The sequence below is a fragment of the Cephus cinctus genome, unplaced genomic scaffold (genome assembly GCF_000341935.2).
Source record: "Cephus cinctus unplaced genomic scaffold, Ccin1 Ccin1_scaffold0101, whole genome shotgun sequence".
In the NCBI taxonomy this organism is placed as follows: Eukaryota; Metazoa; Arthropoda; class Insecta; order Hymenoptera; family Cephidae; genus Cephus; species Cephus cinctus.
Window position 1 is genome coordinate 2,066,877 of NW_014332838.1, and position 22,242 is coordinate 2,089,118.

At 41.2% G+C, this 22,242-nt stretch overlaps 1 protein-coding gene across 2 annotated transcripts in view; it reads left to right on the plus strand.

The window, feature by feature from the left end:
- The window catches only part of LOC107274646 (pleckstrin homology-like domain family B member 1), a 34,336-nt gene that overhangs the window by 10,287 nt on the left and 1,807 nt on the right, over window positions 1-22,242 (plus strand). Inside the window, exons 2-12 of one of the 2 annotated variants that reach the window (XM_015753937.2) lie at window positions 5,629-5,760; window positions 9,131-9,304; window positions 9,486-10,713; window positions 10,792-11,725; window positions 12,522-12,895; window positions 13,012-13,162; window positions 13,234-13,459; window positions 13,564-13,729; window positions 15,874-16,003; window positions 21,696-21,860; window positions 21,945-22,202. In XM_015753937.2, the coding sequence (XP_015609423.1) occupies window positions 5,631-5,760; window positions 9,131-9,304; window positions 9,486-10,713; window positions 10,792-11,725; window positions 12,522-12,895; window positions 13,012-13,162; window positions 13,234-13,459; window positions 13,564-13,729; window positions 15,874-16,003; window positions 21,696-21,860; window positions 21,945-22,202 (3,936 nt within the window). In that variant the 5' untranslated portion in view covers window positions 5,629-5,630. The remainder of the gene's footprint in view (window positions 1-5,628; window positions 5,761-9,130; window positions 9,305-9,485; window positions 10,714-10,791; window positions 11,726-12,521; window positions 12,896-13,011; window positions 13,163-13,233; window positions 13,460-13,563; window positions 13,730-15,873; window positions 16,004-21,695; window positions 21,861-21,944; window positions 22,203-22,242) is intronic. The other variant, XM_025091923.1, reaches the window with a different exon arrangement.

Here is a 22,242-nt window from a genome sequence, read left to right on the forward strand (position 1 = left end):
GCCACAGGCTTACGCGTGCAACATCATAGATCGCGCCGAAAGAAGCAGCATATACATAGGATAGCACGTGATACATATGGGATGCTTCCCTAACAAGGACAATCACCTTTAGCATTGACCAAGAGTATTACGGATCAATCCGAAGGAGGTGGATCACGTTCGAAGCAGGATATATATATATATATATATATATATATATATATATATATGACGGCTGTACGAGTGACAAGGATCAACGTACTGGGTTATAGAAGGGGATCTATATCGATTTGTAATTTAATTGACGTTCAGTCAACTAGCGTGATTGTAATGGCTACAGTGAAGCACCCACTGTACGTATTTTCAAGCTCGTAGCATAACACATGTAATACGTGTATAGCTCGTGTCGAATTAATTTAACGAAATTTATTCCAAGAATATCGAACTGATGGTCTCTTAGAAATGACTTTAGTACTTTCACGCTTGTCTTACAGATTACGTCTTCCACGGTCCTTGATAACAAAAGACACGAGGCAGCCCTTTTATATCTGGCAATGTTATCGTATTGTGTGACACTTGCTTCGTGTGAACGTTCCTTGCTGATGAAAGGAGACCGCATCTGGCTGGCAACTGCTTCCTTTGACTCTGCTCCGGTCGCCGCGACGCGGGGATGTGCACTGGGTTTAAAATGTCGAGTCCACATCGACGCTCTTTACGGGCATCGACTAATTAAACATATCCTGCCGTTCGCCGAGAAACTTTCGTCTCACTGGGTATACAGAGACACGTGGTGGTACTTTTCGTATGGACTGGAATATAGGATTCGTCTAGATTAATATCGCATTCTTATACGAGGTTAGGTACGCTTCTTGGGAGAGGTCATTAAGCTTTACGAGGTGGTCGTTAAGGTTCTTACGAAACTACTTGAATTTCAGGTTCTACGAAAAATAGTTATTTGGCGTTGTGCTTCGTCAATTTTTATATCTACTTTTGAGACTAGGACGACACTGTGAACGTTATCAGGATCATACGGTATCATAGCAAGAGCCAGTAAAGAGGATGAAATAAAATTGTAAAATTATAGTGGAGAAGATTTCTCGTTGATATCGATTTTTTTATTCTACAAAATGACTGCTGGATTTATTAATTTTTTTAATTCCTATCGACTCGACCGACTTACTTCTAATGGAAGCTGGCTGAGCGAACCTCTTGAGCTTGCACGACACTTCAGATACTACAAGCCCTTTTCGAAGGCCCTACTTGACTTATTCGTAATACCCACAATGCCACTCGTTCTTTCGCAATTACGAAAGACGACTTACCGACGCTTCAGGCCGTGTATGCATCCTCGTAGCGTGGGAATCATACGTTTTGGCGAAGACACGTGAATTACTTGTCGCGCGTAAGTGTCAAAAATTTAGAATATGCGAATCTGCTTTACCACGAGCCTCTCGGAGCTTTCATTAATTCGTCACTCCGACATTTATAGAATATCGTATAACCGGCGTCACTCTGACGATCGTTACTTTTCTCTTTGCAACACTTGTTTTTATGATACGTTAAGGCGTCGCTCGCGTCGCTAGATATACCATGGGAACGTACACGTATTTCCGTATCAGGCGAGAATGCAAGTACGATGATATCACTGCTCGAAATGCAACTTCATACAACGGGCATTATTCTTCGATTTCTATACGTAAAAAGAAAGTACGTATCTCTTTGTTACTCGATGAAAAAGATACTCGTCGTTGTCAATATTCAAAGTTGAAAGTTTCTATTGCAAATATTTTTTCCTACCGCCGCGTTCGATCGTCGCCACGTTTCAGCTGTGCCTGAGAAAATGTTGTGTCCCTGCACGCTATCGTTATTGTCGTACGCGCAGGTTGCACGTTTGCCTCGTAGAAGGTTGCCCGGTCTCGTACCTTCCTAGATCACGTAGCTCTAGCCGTTGCTGGGCGTAGCGATGCCTGGAGCAGTTGCTACTTGAACCACGTAAATGCCAACGCACCTATGACTTGCATAGCGATGCATACCTTCTTCCACGTGACTATAGTAATATTAACAGTTCACTGTATACCCGCTGTCGTTTTTCTCAAAACCTACAAAGCAAGTATCTCGAAAGCGTTGCTAGTTAAACTCGTATATGGTTAAATTTGACTCTGGGTTCAGCGACGGGAGCGCCATCTCTCGGCAGTTAACTCAACCAACGCTAATCCTTCGCTTGGAACTGAAATTACGTACAAATTGAGAATTGGTTTTTCTATCAGGGAAACTCGCTGAGGGTTATGCAATTAACATGGATACGTTAGAGGTAAGCGACAAGCTGGCTGTCACGGGATTTCTCCAACCTACAAGAAAATCCCGACTGGCGGCCGATTCCCTTTTTATTCGTCTGTTCAAATCAACTTTCTTGCTCGCTCGTATGAATATATTTGTACAGAGGGCGGCGAAGGCTATTTTAATATGTATCTCAAGTTCACGGTTAACGAAATTTCTTCTTTTTTTAGATTAGGTATCCTAACCAACACGTATACACCTGCGTTGCTCGTAATTTACGTTTTAAAAATATCCCATGCACTTTTAGCCTTTGTTCCTTGGGATTATCGTTTACTAGGAAATACGTGTTTTCTTTATAGGACACAGGACTGAATTTTAAGGCACGTCGAACGCACGATTTACAAGCACGCTTCCGAATGCCTGTCTTTGCAATGTTAACGTAGCACGCAGCGATGCTGGTACCGATGACGCTATGTATTATGATAATCCGATATATATATATATCTGCCTCGTGACACAAATTGATGGAACGCAGACATTTTCACGAGAAACGGGAAAAAGTTTAGTAAATAATTATCGCTCCGTGTGCGTAAATCGTGGTGTAAATATTATCCGTGAGTGCATCGGGCTTGGTATACAGTACGTCGTACGATGCAAACAGGCATCTGGGTCGTGAGGACTTTATCAAGGATTTATCGTGTGAATTCTTCTTAACGACAGGCACTTAGTTTCAATATACACCGAAGCGTTTGAAAGGGGCCTCGTACTTCTGAAAATTCGAGCATGTGGTTTAGAAATTATATTCCAGGCACACTCGATAGTTGCGCAATGCACTGCCACGTACGGATACCCAACATAACCTATATCCGTCGTTCCATAAGAGAAACTGATAAAGTTCCAGTGTCAACGTGTGAAACGGCCTTTTACTTTTTCTCGGATCTCTTTGCCACTCGCTCAAATAGTAACATTGACTAACCTCTTTCGATTTGGTTAGATAATGTTATGCCACGTTACGCCCTCACAGTGTTACTCACGCGTTATAGATAGACGTCAATGTTTATTCATTCCCGACGCTGATTATTTTCTCTACCAACATCGCAAGAACGATTATCTCGGACCGCCGCTCTCAGCTTCCACACAGAGCAGCTTATTGATCTAACCCATTTTTCTCATTGATTGAAAATGCTCTTTCCTCCGGTTACTCTGTCGGATAAATGAACGTAAGAATGCAAGATCACAGTGTAAGCTGTACGATACGCTTGCCGTTCTACGCAAGACTCCGTAACTCGGAAAGCATTATACTTCTCCATAGGCACCCTAGGGGGATCCTAGGAAATTCTTACTGCGTTAAATTCTCACAGCGGTACCATTTTCCTGCACAGGCTTGGATCAGGCTTGCACAGTCTCGACCAGAATAGAAGCACGGGACCTGCAAGTTGTTCGCCGAACCCGGTGCCTTCTTACTTGTACGTTTAAACTGCACGCAGCTGTCAGGGTTGTTCATCCCGTGCGAATGATCTTAACGAGTTGAAACAACTTTAATTAAGCACATTAAGCTAGAGCATCCCGTTGAGCCTAGTACATCGTATGGCAGTGAACGTACAGCTCACGCGGGACTCTCGTCCGGTAAGAAAATTTGATCTGGTACTTTTAAAGTAGTCCGCAAAATTTTATTGAAAAATTTTAAGAAATAACTTAAAAACGTTTTTAGTGCACACGTGGCTGGTTATACGTAGCTGGCACGCTGTTCGATCTGACCGGTAGAAATTTTCAGGTCAAAATGAAGCCGCGTGAGAGAACGTTTATCTATGCAGCGACTGGTTATAGGATAACTCGAATTCAAAGCCAACCTTATAGAGCACGTCGCTTATCAAGAAATCGATACGCAACCGTAGTTTGTTATATGGTCATGTGGGGCATGCACAGCCTGGTTGAATTACGCCTCCTCGGATTTCATTAGCCAGTAATTTAAGACTCGCGATTAAACCCGCGAACTACCAATGGAAGAACGACTCAGCGCAGAGAGTCCTCGTAGGTGGCGCATGGAGATTGTTGCGAGGTGGGCATTAATCGTTTGACATTTTTTAGCCAAAAGTAAGACAGCAGAGTGTGCTGCCCTCTATATCCGTTCTTCCTATAGAAATCGCATTGTCAACGGCGTCCAATCGAGATACGCGTTAATGCAGCAAAGTCCGTATCGATTGAATTCCCTGTTTGTATGTCAATCGGGTGACTGCATAAGCCCAAAATCCAAAATCCAATCTGTATTCTGATCTAGGAGCTGTGGTCGAGATCAAATAAATTTGTGTTTCTCTCTCACCTTCCCTCTCCCTATAACGATTCTGTAAGATTAAATTTCCACTTCTCGTGCACAACCTCAAAGGTCCTCCGTGCAATGTTAATTGCATAGAAATGCACCGCCGCAGGGTCCATCCGCGGTCTCCCCGAAATGCAGGATATTAATATTCCCCGTTAGCTTGAAATTTTCAATTAAAACCGCACGACGTGGCCGATATTATAATGCCTGTATTGCAGTCGGACAAACCGACGCGGTGGTGGCGCCAAGTGCAACCGAGAAGTGCATAAGGACTTGCTGCACCGCCAAGGACCTTTTACCGGCTCGATCAGCGGTTCACGCTATCCGGCAACTTACGCCACGTGGGTTACCGGTTACAAGATCTCATTCTAACATTGACATAACAGTGATGCAACAACCGGCCGCTCTACCTGCATCCTTCGTGCGTTCGCCAGTTACGCGTAAGGCTGTTGCGCCAGCGTAACGTACACGGGAAATAGGTACACCTGGACAAACTAGATCCTGACGTTTACTACAGGCCGACACGCGACCACGTTACATTCCTAGGATTTACTATCACGTACTCGATTACGATCGCCTATCGATTGGACGGCTTGCGTATACGTAAATACATATATATACGTCATCGTAATTCAACGTGACCCATGACTCGGTTGATGTTCGACCAAGTCGCGAGAAAAAGATACCTTCGATGTGTTATGCACGTGGCCGATCAGGGAAGACCGGTTTTTGGACGTGACTTTTTGCACTGTTTTTCATCGGCTCTTCGTCATCCGTGATCGGATCGATCCTGGTGCGATATTCTTTGCATTTTATCACAGCCAGCAAAACAATTTACTTTATTCTCACGTGGTAATTTCGTATATGGGTAATTTCGTATGTCCTCGCTGTTGGATGACAAACTAGTCGCGTGTTCGTTAACGAGAAGTATTAATGATCTAACGTGCTAACGAGATCTATGAATCACGCGAATGATCGATATCGTATCTTTATTACGGTTCTTCGTCGTATTTCACGGTCATTAGTAAGCTCGCTCATTTTATTATGTCTTGCAGGAATGTCTACGGCGGGTCTAGAAGTTCGCGAGGCTGGACGAGCCTTGCGTGTTCAGACCGAAGCGCCACATCTTGTTTCCATGGGCAGCGGACGGTTGTCAACTGCAGTGACTCTACATCCTTTGCCCGAAGGTAGGTTGAACGTTAAATTGACATTGCTCCTCGTAAAAGAGCGGTACTGTAAGATGCCAAGGCTCGGTTGTACTGCCGGGGGTTTACGATACCTTGAACATGGACGACGAGTGGTTTAGGCCTATACCGGCGGTAGGACGAGGTCTCGTGCGCGACGTTGAAATACGAACGATTCCCTTTTTAAAAATACACTTATCGTTAGTACGGCTGCCGCGTAAACGCAACTTACCGGATGGATGAAAGCTGTTTCAGAAGTACCTCAAGAGTTGACGTTCAATCCCCTTCGTAACCAAAGCGTTTTTGCTCTCTATACTTTTTTCTCTGTCTTTTTTCTCTCTCTCTCTATGTTTTACGTCGGATCGTGTAATTCGAGATGCAACGCTAGACGATATCGTTCAGGAGGGATGATGCCTCTCGGTAGCTATACGTGTATACCGAGTAAATTATTCCACAAAGAATCCCCAGATCGCAGACGGGATCTCGATGCTACTATACAGGGTGTCCTTTCTTTTTTTATCCCTTGACTCTTATGCTTTTCTTGCCGTTAGCCGTCACTTTGATTCTCTCTTTTTCTCCTGTATGTTTCTCTCCCTCTCCCTCTCCCTCTCTCTCCCCCCCCCCTCCTCCTCCTCCTCTTCTTGGTCTCTCCGCCATTCGACGCCATCGTGCCATTTCCAGCCGGTGCATACGCACGTATAAATTGCCGGTGCATGGGGTATAAATGGCGTAAGGCGTTACTTCGGGCGCAGGACAGAGGACAGTAACCTAGAGCGGGCCTGGCTTCGCGCGCGACACTTATATATAGTCGGGCACAACGCGGGCAATATAAATTATTGCATGAGTCAATCCTCAAAGTGATGTATTTTCAGAGTGACGCGTTCTATCTTCGTGGCTCTGTGAAAATGTAATTCTCCTTCTTGGCGCTTAGAATGAATCTGTAGTCCAGGACGTTATTTATTTAGAGCTTGTCCATTCCGATGGCTTTCAGAGGAATGTTATGGCTGGCTTAGATATATATATATACGAGTATGCGAGGATGGTGGTACCTTTCTAGCTTTTACATATTTTTCTTCATTCCGTCGACGGAATCCGTTATACCTCATTGTTCAGGGATTTTTACGTCTGGTGTCTTTACCTTTGTTTTACTTCTTCGGGTTCACTTGAGTTCCACCTGTCTCTCTGTACTGCCATTATGTATACACTTACCACGCGTATATGGCTTCTCGTGATTTATAGCACGTCCCAACGGACACTGCGAAACTTTCTCTTAGCTCGAACTGGCGGAACCGCTAAAAAATTATTGTACAAAAATCTCGTGACAATCGATCGAACGTTCGACGATCAAATTGGATTTGGATTCTGGCAGTCTGGTAGGGGTTGGAAGTGACTCTTTTTTTTGGGACTCATTAAGGAAGTTCTTTAGGCTTGTTTCCTTTTTTTTTGTCTTAGCTTGACTCGCCGGATGTGACGTTTAGTAAGGTATACGGCGGCTGAGAGAGAAAAAATTTGTCTGATCTGAGACGCATAAAAGATTTTTTTTTTTAGTATTAATTACTTTTGACTTGTTGCCGGTAGAGCTGGCGTTATTAATAGGCGTGGAAACTGGCCTGAATTTGCCGACTCTTTATTCTCGTGTCGTGTATCAGCGAACAGGAAGTAGCTATTATAAGCTAATGATACGTACTAAAAGATCACCCGTGTTCTAATCCTGAAATTGCACCGTGTCCCGGTCTTCTTTATTCAACATCTTTCTCGTGTCTTCTTTGTCTCCTGACTTGCGAGCTACGCAGCGCTTGCTATAATAAAGACATGATGCAATTATCTGATTATGCAGCTGTGAAAGAGACTTAAAAAATTCCAAAGATTTTTTATTTTTTAACGCGAGTATCAAACCTTAAGCGGACGTGGGACGAGTCGTGCGTCAAAATGACGTCAGTGATGCTCAATTCAATACGCTGTCTTCGTACGTGTACGATGCGTCGAAGATAAAAATATTTTTAATCCGTGATATCAAAAGGGTTAAACTAATTTTTTTTAAAACGACCAGAGACGAGATTTTGAGATTTGAGGTTTTTTTTTTCGAATCGGTTCTATGGAAATTCGAATATTTTCAGATGCCACGCGATCTCCCGTTATACGAAAAGTGAGAAACTATTGTTCTTCCAATGTTTCTCACTGACTTAGAGCAGTTAAGTTTGACAGCTGTCGACTAGAAGCGCAGAGCCGTCTTTGCGTTGATATTTTGGACGTGGAGGCAGACGCATTTCCAAAAAGACACAAAATGGCCTGAGGAACGTCGCGCCAAAACTATATATAAACTCGGTCCTTTGTAGAGATACCCTACGAAATACATTTAGTGCCGCTTGGAATGGCGACCACGGTCTAACGTATCCAGGAACATAGATGAACCGAGGCCTATTCGAATAAAAGAGAAAAAAAAAATTAAAAATCTTCCACCCAGTCTTTTATACCTTAAGGCGAGTTACGACTTATTCGTGATTTTACGGAATAATCAAATCGACAAAGCTGGCGCGCAGCTCTCAAGCCTAACAGTCCAACCAGAATAACTTGAACCTAATTATAGTTGTCGACCACGAAATTGCTCGTGAACAATCAGGAAATCAAAATGGTACCGGCGCACCCTGGACTTTGTCCAAGATTCAAAACGACCGATAATGGGATCGATTAACGTTGTACCATTAGTTAGAACCTTTTTTTTCATGGGTAGAAAGTCCCCCCCCCCCCTTACGCCGAACTGCTAATAATTCACTTAACGACATTCGATTCCACGACTGTCGCACGTGGCGCGTCTTGTGCAAATTTCATTAATTACTCTTGGCAGCAACTTTAGTTCCTCGATTGACCGCAAAAGCTTTATGGATCTCACGCTTCCGTTAGCGAGATGCCTACAAGTCCAAGTAGGTAAATCAGATAAAAGTTCACTTCCTAAGGCGCAACCGTAATAGTTAATTCATTGGAGAGATGTTTATTCGGCATAAAATTACGTTGCTACTCATTTTTCAGTGGGGTACGTGTACGCACGAAATCCGACAGATCGGTATCGGTTTAGTATACGAATGATCGGCCATTGACCAGAGACAAAGACTGACAAAGGTTTGGAATTCAATTTGAGTATGATTATTAGACTGATGGCATTTGAATGTAATTATTCGTATGTACGCGTAGATTTATCGATGTAGCATAGAAACGTGGGAAGTACGGTACGGAGGGAATTAGTGAGCGCGTGCATTAGTCGAGTCACAATTAAAACGTGGCCCGAACGCATCGCCGTTTAAAAATACCTATAATCGTGTATATAGAAAGGTAAAGAAAGGAGCCATCTGTTAAACTGGTATTCTGTGTTGTTCAGGTAGAGTGACTTTAGGATCCAGCAGAGACGCAGATATTCCAGTCTCGGGCACAGGCGTGGAACTCATTCATTGCACAATCGAGAATAACAACAGTGTGGTGACTCTTCATCCCATTAACGGAAATACCTGCGTGGATGGGATTCCAGTAAATTCGCCGATTCGTCTTGCCCAAGGTAAAATTGATTCGAGGATAAAGTTATAATTACTTGAATGTCTTGTGATTACCTTAATCGTGTGATCTATCGTTTATGGAATTCTATAAAGTTCAATAGAGATGTTATCACTAACCGACTGTCTTATAAGATAAAGCTTACGTGTTTATTATCTGATTTGACGTGTCTATTGTGCTTTTAGGTTGTATGGTTTCAATTGGTCGATCCAATTACATGAGGTTCAATCATCCAGCTGAAGCTAAACAACTGAAGTCTGTCATGCCTAATTCGAGGATATCGATGGCACCGATTAGCTTTTCTCTAGCTGACAACCTGGACAATCATCTGGAGAGGAAACCACCAGTCGCGCCAAGAAAATCACCAAGAAATTCCTCCTGCTCCGATGACGAAGGCTTCCTTGGGAAATTAACGAAGTTCGAGATGCTCGCTAGACAAAATCGAAATTGCGTGTCTCCTAAGGTTTTTCCTGCTGGCAGTGGCACGGCTAATGTACCAGCTGACCAGATTCTTGGTCATTCGAGATCGTCGAGCTTGGCCTCACTCTCCAAGAGCAACATCATGCCTTATCACAATTTGGTGAATCTGGATAGAAGCCGTTCCAATACGCCGAGCTTGCCATACGAACAGAGTTACCATTATTCCAGTGATAACAGACAGAAAATCGAACACATTAAGACACCGAGCCGATCAAACACTCCGAATGTCATGCAGACGTCTACGCCTAATTATAATCAAATTCAAATGTACTCCACTGCCAATACTTATCTTAAGACGTACAATCCACACTATCACGAGAACAATAATGAGAATTTTATGTCACAGAGTATGATAGTTCCGAAGCACTCTCAGAATTTTGATCTTATGTCGCGCAGTATGATTTGCCAAAAGTCCAACGAGTACGACAAATTTGGCCGTGAATTTGATATGAGTCAAAGTTTAATTGTCGCCAAGACCACAACTGAATATGTACAAGTTGATAAGTTCGGATCGAATCCAAATCTCTGTAATCGTGGTTCCAATACAAATATGAATGAATTGTCGATTAATGGTCTTGGACCAAATTCATCTCAGAGCTTTGGCTCTAATCCTAACGTTAGGAGAATCCAGCCGCCGAGTCCTGCATTCAATCGGAATCCAAAGTACAACGAACAGAAACGTTCTTACGCACGTGTTAAGAGTCCGACTCCTAGTACCGGAAGTGGATGCTCTATCGAGGAACTTAGAGAGAGACAGGCTGACGCCGAGCATAAAAGAAAGGAAGCTGAGAATAAGAGGAAGCTTGCGCAAGAGGAAAGACTTAGGGAGCAGGAAGTTGAAAGACAAGAGAAAATGAGACTCGAGGAAATTTTGGCAATGTGCGCCGAATACGAGAAACAAAGTACTATGGAGAAACCAAGACAGCCGAACAGGTTAGCATAAGAAAGTTACAGTAGATTTCAACGTTTGCGTATTAAGCTTTGACAATAAATTTTGTTACCTTATTTCAGAATCAAGACCAATGGATCGCTTCCACGTGAAAAAAGACCAGGCTACAATTCGCCGTTCGACAGTCCAAAGAGCCCGTCCAAAAATCAACCACAATTTTCATTCGAATCCACCAAGGAGAATAATAGTGGAGCTTATGAGAACGTTAGTCTAGAAAATTCCAGGATGATTCTTCAAAATGGAGATTCGCCGAATAATAACAGAATCCACGGTAATTTTCGACAGAACGAGATTCACGATGCGTCGCATGTTCAAGAGAATTTGCAGCCGACTACACCAAATAACAATCAGAAAATTAAATGGCCAAACAGTCATGGCGACGGGGACCATAGTTTTTCGAATTCGATTACTCAAGCTCATCCGTCCAATTATGAGAATGTAAGATTCAACGGAGAGACCAATTGTCAGCGATTCCAAGTACGAAGCGAAACAAAAGATCAGTCCTCTTATGGGAAAATACAGCTGAATGGTACGAAAATTCAATCTCAAAGTTTTGGACACAGTTATGAAAATTTTGCGCCACTTAATGGTAACAAAAGTCCGTATGAAAATATTGTTTTAACATCGTCTTCGCAAAAGAACAACCAAAACAGTGCGACTTTAAAGAAGAGCGGCCAGCTGTCCAATTCTTGCGAAGTTATTGAAAATAAATTAGCCATATCAAACGATGATCTTTTGGAAGCTATCGAACAATTATCCATGCTCTCGAAATCGAAGGACGTTTGCGTCACGCCAAAGAGAAACAACTCCGAGAAGGATAACGCCAAATCTAACGAGGCAAAGGCTGATAAAGCGCGAAAGGAACTCGAGGAGGAGGACAGAAGAAAGTACATAGAGTTCCTTCAAAATGAAAAAATTCACATTCTTGGAAACATGGATGTACTGAAAAGAAGTGTGGCAGATATCGAGATACAAGAGGAGGAGATAACAAGAGAGGTAGATAAATCTACAAAATTATCAATGATCTTATTTCTGGAATGCTGACAGTTCTTAGTGAGTTCGTCGAGGAGTTCATGATGAATATATTGTTTACTCCGGAATGTAGAATGGATTGCGCCACCAACCATGCATGTAGCTACTAGTGACGAATTATATATTTTTAGAAATAATGCGTAAAGTATTCTAAATTTGACGTAGAGCTATATTCCCTCGGATAAGCAACGCGATAAATGGATTACATCATTTCCCGTTCATTTCGCAGTAAACTTCTCAACCAGCCAATATTTGTTAAACTCTACATTTTCTGGCCAGATAAGTCCATCCCGGCATTTGCTGTCCGAACATCCGATTCGATGTAACTTTACATTCAGTTTTCTCTTACACTTCGAAGCGATAAGTTCTGGTTCACACGATATTAAACAATTTTACTAATTGTACGACTCAATGAATCACTAGATCGTTTAAAGTTCGTTGATAGTGCGTTGATTATAGTCCAGCAATAGTCATGCTCGAATTACTGACCGCGTAGGGTGTGAATTAGGTGTACGTGATAAAAAACAGTGGTCTCTATAATGGCCAAAATTTTACACAAAGCTGTGACAGTACTATTGAGAAGTTTTAATAGTGATCTTGGACCCGTAACAAGAAATAATGTGAAAGTAATCCCCGTTTATCTTTAAAAAAGAAAAAATCTAATAGATGAAGAAAACGCATGTCGTGACATCTGTAATCATTATCCAAGCGGATGCTGTATAATCATACGTGATGTCTGATGTGTTATCTTTCTTTTCAGCTCGAGCTGGAAAAAGCTCTGCTGTCAGCGGAATATGAATCCGAGTCTTTAAAGCTTACGCAGGATGAGAGTGAAAAGATTAGAGTTCAGATGAGGATAAACGAACTCGAGCGAGAAATGGCCGAGGACAATTCGACCCAGGCAAATCTACAAGCGGAAGCTAAGCGTCGTGTCCAAAGAGCTCAGCAACTTTGTGGCAGGTTGGAAGAAGAGTTGGCCAACTGCAAGGATGAAAGTGTTCACGAGGACTTGGCTGAAAAATTGACATCACAGCAGGACATCCTGGAGGCTGAGAGAAAATCATTTGAGGACCTTGAATTTCATCATCTGGAGGAAGAAGCGAGTAAACTAGCAACTCGTGAAGAACTACAGAGGTATGTGTATACGTATGTATTGCATAGCTTTCTATATCTGGCTGGCTGGCATTTAGTTTTCAAAGACAACAGCTTAAAAAGGAGAAAATTATTTGTTATATGATACCTTCTTGCAGATACCTCAGTGAACTCTCTGCCAAAATAGAAACCAGAAAGGCTCAGCTAAATCACTTGGAATCTCAACGTTCCCAGGCGAATAATACTGCCACTAAAGATACGAGAATTCTGGAAAGACAGAAACTGGGTCACATGAAAAGATTGGAAGAGGCAAGTAGAGCTTCCCTTATACAATTGGATGCATCGATCAGCTGACGTTTTTATATGAACGCTCTATACAGGGACGCAGCCGACTGCGCGCCATTGATGATGAACTGGAAGATTTGGCTCAAAGCTCACCCGAAAATTCGGAAGAGAAGCGATCGCCGAGTAGAGAAGATTTTGACAGGATCTCCCGAGTAACGAATGACTCGCCAATTGTGAATAATCAAGGCAGCTTAGGTAGGAAGACTATCGAGTCCCTCAAGGAAATTGAAAGAAATCGACAGCTTCATTTAGCAAAACAAGGTAAGTAACGACGTTTTGATATTAATATTGATTATAAAATCAATAAGACAGTTAAATTACAAAACACCATAGACATCAATCTATAAATTTCACATTAATTACAGGGAGTCAGGTAATCTCAGAGGAACGACGCAGAGTAGAGGAATTGAAAAGAAGAGTGCAGGACGAAGTGCGCTCTCAGTGGGAAGAAAGAAAAATGAATTGTGCATCCTTCAACAGTGTAGAGTCTGGCGAAGAGTCTTCCAGCTACTCAACAGGACCAACAGAGAGGTAAGAGTAAAACAGTTTATTAATACCACGCGCGTGCTCCTCTATATAAGCTATTTGAAATTTAACGTGAAGATGCGGCTTAAACGCGTAATAGAACAGCTGTCCAGAAAATCACTTAGGACTGCCAGTTTCTACGTGTAAAGTTTATTGCCAAGGAAACGTGTCAAATGCTAATTGTAACGACACTGTTCCAACTTCAATATCCCTCGTGCCTACAAAATTCAGCACCCGGTATATCAAATTATTATAACAAATCATAAATAAGTATCTAAAGTAATAACTTTTTTCACATACACTCCCCTTCAGATATTTCAAAACATGCTTTGAGTGACCTATAGCACTCTCTATCGGAATCATTGCATCGCACCACGTTCTACAATCAACAATTTAAATTTCTCCTGGAACTAACTGTTTTCAAAATGTATTCTCTACACGTTCGCTTGAGTGAATAATGGACTTCGGTCTGTCCCTGTCACTAACAACCTCGGATATCGTAGTCACTGCAGTGTTGGAACGAGTTATCGGTAATACAAATGATAGAGTTGTCACTCGACCAGTCAGTAGAGTCTACAAAGGTAAAGCGAGTAGACGTGCGTACTACCGTTACGCGAAGCGTGCAGCTATAAAGATCCAGACTTTTATTAGATTTCTAAAGAACCTCCCATATACCATGAGCTTTAACAATCGAAGATAAAACTTTCGAACGATCCTACGTACAACGACAAAGTAATATTAATATTTAAAGAAACAGTGAATACAACGAATCATCAAAAAAAGTATCTGGCAATATCCCGAAAAAAAATTATAAATTGTATAATCGATCCTCAAGCTTGACTTATCAGATATGGGCGATCCCATAAAATTATTATCATTCTGAATCATTACCTCAGTAAAGTGTCAGTACTAAAACCAATGAACAAAGGTCCGACCAGTGATCTTACGGTGTCAGCGCTACCATTACGACTTCTTTTCAACCTTTAACCTCCTACGTATAGGATATTGGTTTTGATCTACGTGTCCTCGCAAATACATTACAGTGCTCAATAATTTCCATGATGATTATTAGCAATGGAGGGGCGTTATCACGCGATATGGTATCAATACTAGTATATGCTATCGTGCTAAGTTAACTCTAATAGCGTCCAGGAATACACTGTACATCCCCAATGAGGGAGTAAAAGTGAAGTCCGTGAAATAGTCGGCAAGTATCACGATGGAGTAATAGTAGTCGCACAGGAGCATTACGCCCAACCTGTTAAATGATTCGCGTGTGAATTCGAGCAAACCACGTGACGGCGAATGAGAGAGCGAGAAAGATAGCAAAGTCATACAATGGGCGAGGAAGATTTATCGCAAAGGCCAGCACGAATGTGATTCGCGCGGAAGCGAAGTTAGTGCGTGAAATAATGAGTGAAAATGAACATCAGGGAAGTGGGTGAGGTTGTTCTAAACGAGGCCAGGATAGGAGGCTGCAATTTGATAACTCTGATAACGAGTAATAGGTGCTACTTAACCACTAAGGATTGGCTCTTTGAGAACTGTTACCAACCTGCTGAGAGATTCAGTAACAATTTATATCGTCGATACTTGTGAGTCTGGTCAGACATTATTTATTGCCAATTATAATCGCCAGTAAAATTACCATTCGATTGGCACACTGTACCAGAAGTAGCAGCATTGCTCATTGTGTATTTCTTTACTATAATTTATCCTTTATATAATTCAGCTTTGTTAGTAGCTTAATGATCTCTTCAGGCGACGGCATATAGATCAGCTACTGGTATAAGGTGTATTGCACTTTCTCATGTAGAATAAATTTATCTTGGGGTATTCTTTATTTTTTGCAATACGCTTCCTTACGGCTGTGTGATATTTCTCGGTGGCGTCATATTTGAGCCGGAGACTCCTGCAATGGTTGTCCTATCTTGAGATGAAATTCCTATAGCTGGGTTTGATATTTCTTCATGGCCGGTACTGTTTTCTCAATTTTTAACGTTCGCTTCCAAGCTTCTTCTTTTTACGAGCTCGCGCGGTTTATCGTACCTACGAAACTGGAAGTTACGAGCGATCCTGAGGCCTGAAGAAATTCCTACCGTAATGGCGCTTCTAAGTTTGAACAATAAACGAGCTCGTTCGATTTTCAGCGGTAGCGGAAGCAGCGATGGTGCCGACGTTGTCACTGGCGAGAAGCTGTCTCCGGGAAAGCTCTCTGAATTCGCGTCATCGAGTCCTGGACCATCGAACAACTCGTACACACTCCTGCAGAATGAAAGCGTGAGTATTTGTAAAAATCTAAGTTAACTAGAAAGACACGTGACGTCGTGCCACTGAAAATTACTCGTAATGACTTTGATGTTGCCGTATATTATAATTCTTTAGCATTATAAGTAATCTTGAACATCCATGAATGAACATTGGGGTTGATGATGAAGAATCAGTTGATTCAGATTGTATATCCTTTGTCTATAAAAAGCATCTCGTCATGCAAACCGCTTAGGCTGAGGATCTCAACGTGGGAGTCAATTTGAAAGCTTCCCTGCCAATCAAACGAACAGCTTTGCGTACATTCAGTTTTCGAGACCAGTGTTATTTGGCGAAGTATAAATAAAGCAAAGCCACATCCGTTGTTGAACAGAGATCGCTTAGAGTTTGAGGAACGCAAAGAAAACAAGAAATTGAAGAGAACTAAGTTGATTTCTTTCCTTTTTTTTTTCTAAACGAGCAATCTCATAAACAAGATACTGAGGATCAAGAAAGAATCGACGTAGTAAAAGAATGTTCTCATTAAATAATAGAGCGGTGAAATGCCGAACTTGAAGAATTTTTAACAGCTGCTCTTTCGATTGTCCAAGCTTTGTGCCCAAAGCACATGCGTGGATTATTATAGCGATACGGAGTATCGTTCGTTGCAACATCAGTATTATTTACCTCAAGGAACAAGTTTTCGGCGCCTGGCTGTCCTAGACTTTTGAAACGTCGCGACGTCCGACCTCTTCCGTTTGTTTTGTCTCGATCAAGATTTTCTTAAACAATCTTACCAACCTTGAGAACTCGAAAATTACAACCAGTCGATTTCTTCTTATACGCAAATCATTGAAGCAACGCTACCCCAGGACTCTCAGTGAAGTCAAAAATGAAAATATTACAATCGTTCATCGCAGACAGAAATGGTACCTGCGATCGGTCATGCAACTAGCATCTGTGATATTAAAAAAGAGAGCGTGTGGTTTTCATGTAGACCTACGCTTTTGAATATCGTATTATTGGCCAAAGGCTAGGTGAAGATCTATTTCGGGTGAAGGCACTTCCACCACGCACCTGTTCCAAGGCATTTCACTCGAATTCATCTCCCCTGGGGAATCCGAAGCTCCTCTGGAAATATTTTAAAACCGTCTGTCTGCCGTTACGTAAGCATATCCGAAAAACAAAGGAGAAGCATTCGACGAAGATGAGCGAAACTGTTCAAGAAAAAAAAAGTTATTCAATTTCTCCATTTAAAAAATCTACGAACGCTCACGCTTAAATGATACGAGCGTTTACCGAAAAATGATATCAGAATCGAAATCTCGTTCAAGGAATGTATTATCAGTGACCGCGATGAAATTCCAACTAATTTTATCCAAGTAGAAATATCCGCTATTTTGAAGTACGATAGATAATTTGTTCAAAAATTTCGTAACTTGTTACAGAGATACCGTAATTATCTCCGTAGAGAGTATGACGGATTGATAAAGTTAATTGGTTTTGGGTATTAACAAATTTTTCATATAATACGTGAATCATTGAGCGGGTATTTATAATTTTGAGGTTGAAGTATGATTTTATTAATTTGTGTAAATGAAATTCATCTTTAGGGACTTAATGAACGAGCAGGATTGATAAAAGGGGTCCTAGACTCAAGAGGTTTCATTTGTCTCTTATGACGTTGATTCATGCTAATTAATACTGGGTTTGTTAGGTAATTTAGCGATTGCCTGTTCCTTATTTGTTTGCAATGCGCAAATGGCATTCCAGGTTAATTTCACGGCTGTGGAAGACGTGTGTACTTGACGATTCAGTAACTTCGTTCCGGCGACGCCGCATGATTTACCGTGGCTTAGGAGGCTCACGGTTACTTCTGGCGAAATCGAAAATTCGTAACTTAACAATTTTCTTGTTACCCTTGACATCGATGTGCTACGTTAGACGCATCAAGTACGGTAACTTCTCGCATAAATCTGTACTATTTAGATGCGACCAACAGTTGTATGCAGTTGTCGAGGATTGACGGGGACTCTGATGTTAGGAAATACATGCCCCAACAGCCGACGTCACATTTGCACAACGGGATTGATCGTTTGAGGTGACGCGTGCTTTAAAAGCTTACGTCGCTTGCACACTCACGTCTGTTTATTGTTTCTGGGAATCGTATTGGGCGTGAAATGGGAATTTTTTGATTTTTGTCAAAACACGCGCGTTAGTCATCTCGTTAAAATAAGGAAGGAGAGTCAGACTGAGGCTGATAAAAAGGAACAATAGTTTCCTTAGAAAAAAAAAAGATGGCCAATCTGGATAAAGTGAGAACAAAAATTAATTTTATTTTAAAAAATTTTACCATTATAAATAATCGATCGCGTTCCATTTTATTTCTTCAGACGAATTAACAAAATATTTAAAAAATTATTTATTCGATAATCTAACAGCTATTTTGATTTCCGCAAACGTGAAGTCGTTCACAGACTTCATATCGAACTTTGCAACCCATTGATATGTCGCTTTGGTGCTTGAGGAATTAATAAATTCTGATCCTTCTTCATACTTTCTGTTTTCTCACGTATTCGCGTATACGTGCAAATTTTTATTGTACACTCTTCGCGCGCCATTCGACTTTCACGATGAAATTCGCAATTTTGGCGCCGGACATAATAGTACGATGCAACCAATTTCGCAAGTATCTACATTCTAGGGCACACGTTTTCGTCATTGTGCATGTCTTTTCGCAACTGGCTCCCATCTGGCTCTGGATGCACGTCACACGTGCCATGCAGATCAGTTAACAAGAGACTTGTTCTACAGTAAAATATGTCACTATGAGGTACACAACACGTGGTTACATGCTGCTGATACTCTTTGCCCTAATAAACAATGAACGCTGATACAGGTTTTGCGTGTTTAAAAAAATCCTTCTCAGAATCAGGATCAGAGTGAAAATGTCCATGGATCACGCAACGTGCTCATTCAATTTTCAATGATTGTCGGAACGCTTAAAATATGTTGGGGCTTCCGTGCTGTTTCATCGCTACGTTGAATATTGCCCCAACTACGAGGGTCTTATGTTTTCCCTATTTACCGATGAGTAACCGTATGTATATTGAGATAGAGTATGAGCTATTTTCTAAGTGGTCTCCTGCCTTGCCCTTATGAATGGGATCGTTGTGTTTGCGGGGGCGGTTTTCCGCGAGAATCGACGAGGTGGGGGACGGCGAGTTTAGTGAATAATATGGTAGACCAGACCACCGAAACTTCAGTTCTTACTATGACACCAAGGATTTAACATTGGATGGTTTTGAGAGTCTAGCCTACAGTTGGTTCTAAGACTTGATTCATTTCAAGGGTGTATTTCTGTTCGTGAGAAGGAGTCGTTATCGCAAGTGTAATTATTGTACGGTGATATCGATAGTTAACAAGAGGTTGTGCGGTTTTACGTAAACTTTAACTGGATTTTTATTTAAATTTATTTTACTGGAAAATCTAATATTTCGGTCAATAATTTTTGTTGGTGCACTATTTGCACCGTTTATGTCACTGATGTGGATGAATTATATGATGGGATCTAGAAAGAAGCACGTTAGGAAACGACGCGTAAGTCTTGTCGATTGTTCACTATGGTTTTTTCATTTAATTATATATTGTTCACCGAATTACCATGATATTTTTATATTTTTTCGATAGACTCCAGATATATTAAATAAGATTAGTAATATTAGACAGTGCTGTAGTAGAAGTATTTCAAAAGAATACTTCTCGATGCGGAAACTAGTAATGAAGTATTTTATTAATCATATTGTTAATTATATTATTATGCTATTTTTCTATTTTGCAATAAACTCGAAATATACCGAATAAGATTAATAATAACGAACAGTGCTATAGAATAGCTCGAAGAGAATAATTTTTCGTTTAGAAACTAGTCGTAATATACTAGGTATACAGAATTATGATCTGTCCAATAGTAATATTTTTTTCCGAGGTGCCATCTTTGTATTAGTTTCAATGTGAAGGAGTCCCATGGTTCTGACATCTTATTCGTGGATCCGCTGAAGCTATATATTTTTTGGGGAAAAAAACCTTAAACCGATGAAATAACAAATGTAAAGAAAAGTGTTTAATTTATCTGAAACACGGTGACGGATTGTAAAACGATTACACAAATCAAAACCACGTGTTAGACTCGGTCCAGATGTGACTGAAAAGTTTTTTCTTTTTCTTCGAGATTAAAGACTTGTAAATTTCGGAATAAAAAATAAATGATGACACGCATTTACAATTTGGCAGTGAAAATACATTTCGGCACGTGTGGCAACATTTGCCACTGTTACTTATTCCAGTGAATACAGCACCCGAAACGTATCTGTCTTCGAATCCTTCGGATTTTATTATAAGCCACAATCAAAGACACAACAATTGGTGACAGTCCAAGATCATGAAGTTTTTTTTAGTACATTGGTTTACGAGCTTCTCTCAAAGCGTGATGCGCATTAAAATACACCAGAAGCCGCAAACTAGCGAAGCTCTATCGTAATCGATAAATAGCCGTTCCCATGCGTCGTGTGGGTTGGGCAATTTTCATCGTAAAAGAATTGGCGACGTACGACACACGCAAACCCTTGTCCTACAACGTAAAAGAGATTTAGCATTGTCAAGTTTTGAGTTATGCCAGAGAAAAAAAAGAGAAATGATTAAATAAATTATACAGAAGAAGAGGGCGTCATTGAAATTCTTACCTAAGAATATATTCCGGGAATAACAATAAATCGGTTGCGCAGCAAGACACAGAGGGAGTTCGAATTTCCGTGAGTCGGAATTCCTAGGGTCTTCAAGCCGTAGATAGGAACCCAATGGAAGATTAGATAAGCCTTGAGTTTGATGAAACCGGTGCAATCAATTCTGTTGCATCACAGACGGTAGCTTTCGCGATATGAATTTTTCTTGATAGTAGGTATCAATTGACGATACTCTCGTGTGTTACTGTATCATATAAAATGCACTTATGCAGCAAAGTATTAATTCTACACTGCACTTATGCGCTGTACTGTACTTATGCAGTGCGATTAGTTCTGAAAATTTTACTCGTTTTATTTCATTAATCTAACGAACCTCGTTAGACCTACTGCTCTTGGTCTTAACGGTCAATTACGTAAAAGAAGCGAAATTTATTAGAACCCTTAATAAGTCGATTCTCGTTAACGCTACAGTCGCTGAATGAAAATTCCACTTAGGACTGGACCAAGGAATTGTAGAGTCGCGTCGTATCTTCACACGTGATCGCTGGCACGCCTGTAACTTTAAACGAGTTTGAATTTTATCCACGAACAAGAAGGTGTTTACCGGGTAGTAGTCGAGTCATCCTAGTTTACGTGTCGTAAACATCATCCTCCACTGCCTTCTCGGTGGTGACTATTTTGAGAGGCGTAATTTACCGAATGGGCCTTCAAATGCAGGAGGAAGGAAGCCAGTTGTCGCCTAAGACAATATTTGTTTCTCGAACGGCGGCACGCGATATAGTACCAAAATCAAAAAGTACACTTGGATATTTATAAATAACATCAGACTCAGGAAGCTCGTGCACTTCCGTTGTATCGTAGACATCTTTTAAATTGCCAAGACTGAACTCCTCTTTGAGAACTAATTTCGGTTGTAGCGACTAAAACTGTCACCTCGTTCCTTATGTGAATTCCTATTAACGTATCTTGCTTTGTTTCCACAGACCAGAGATAATCACAGAAGTTCCATGGAAGGCGAAAGACTTAGCAACAACAGCGGTGGTATCGTAGACGGAAGCGGAAGTCGTCCCCTTTCACAAACTTCCAGTGAGCTAGACACCCTCGGGCCACTACAGCCAATAAAACATCGAGAAAAGGCAAAACTACAGGTTTGTATGCTACTTGATTTTTCATTACATTAAAATACATCGAAACTGTACAATTCATTGGTTAGAATTATTTTATATGTGCAGAGGCCACTCACGCGATATCTTCCAATAAAATCGGAGTCGTTGGACCTACGACATCACATTGAGACAGCTGGACATCAGTTGCCCCTGATTCATGACGTCACAGTCGACACGACCAGCTGCTGTGGTTACTTGTCGAAGATGAGCAAGAAGTTTCATCACTGGAATAAACGTTGGTTTGTCTTTGACAGAAAGAGAAAGACATTATCGTATTACAGTGACAATACCACGAGAAAGGCACGTGGCGTCATATACTTCCAGGTACATAAATAAAGTATAAAGTTTAGTATTAATGTTGACT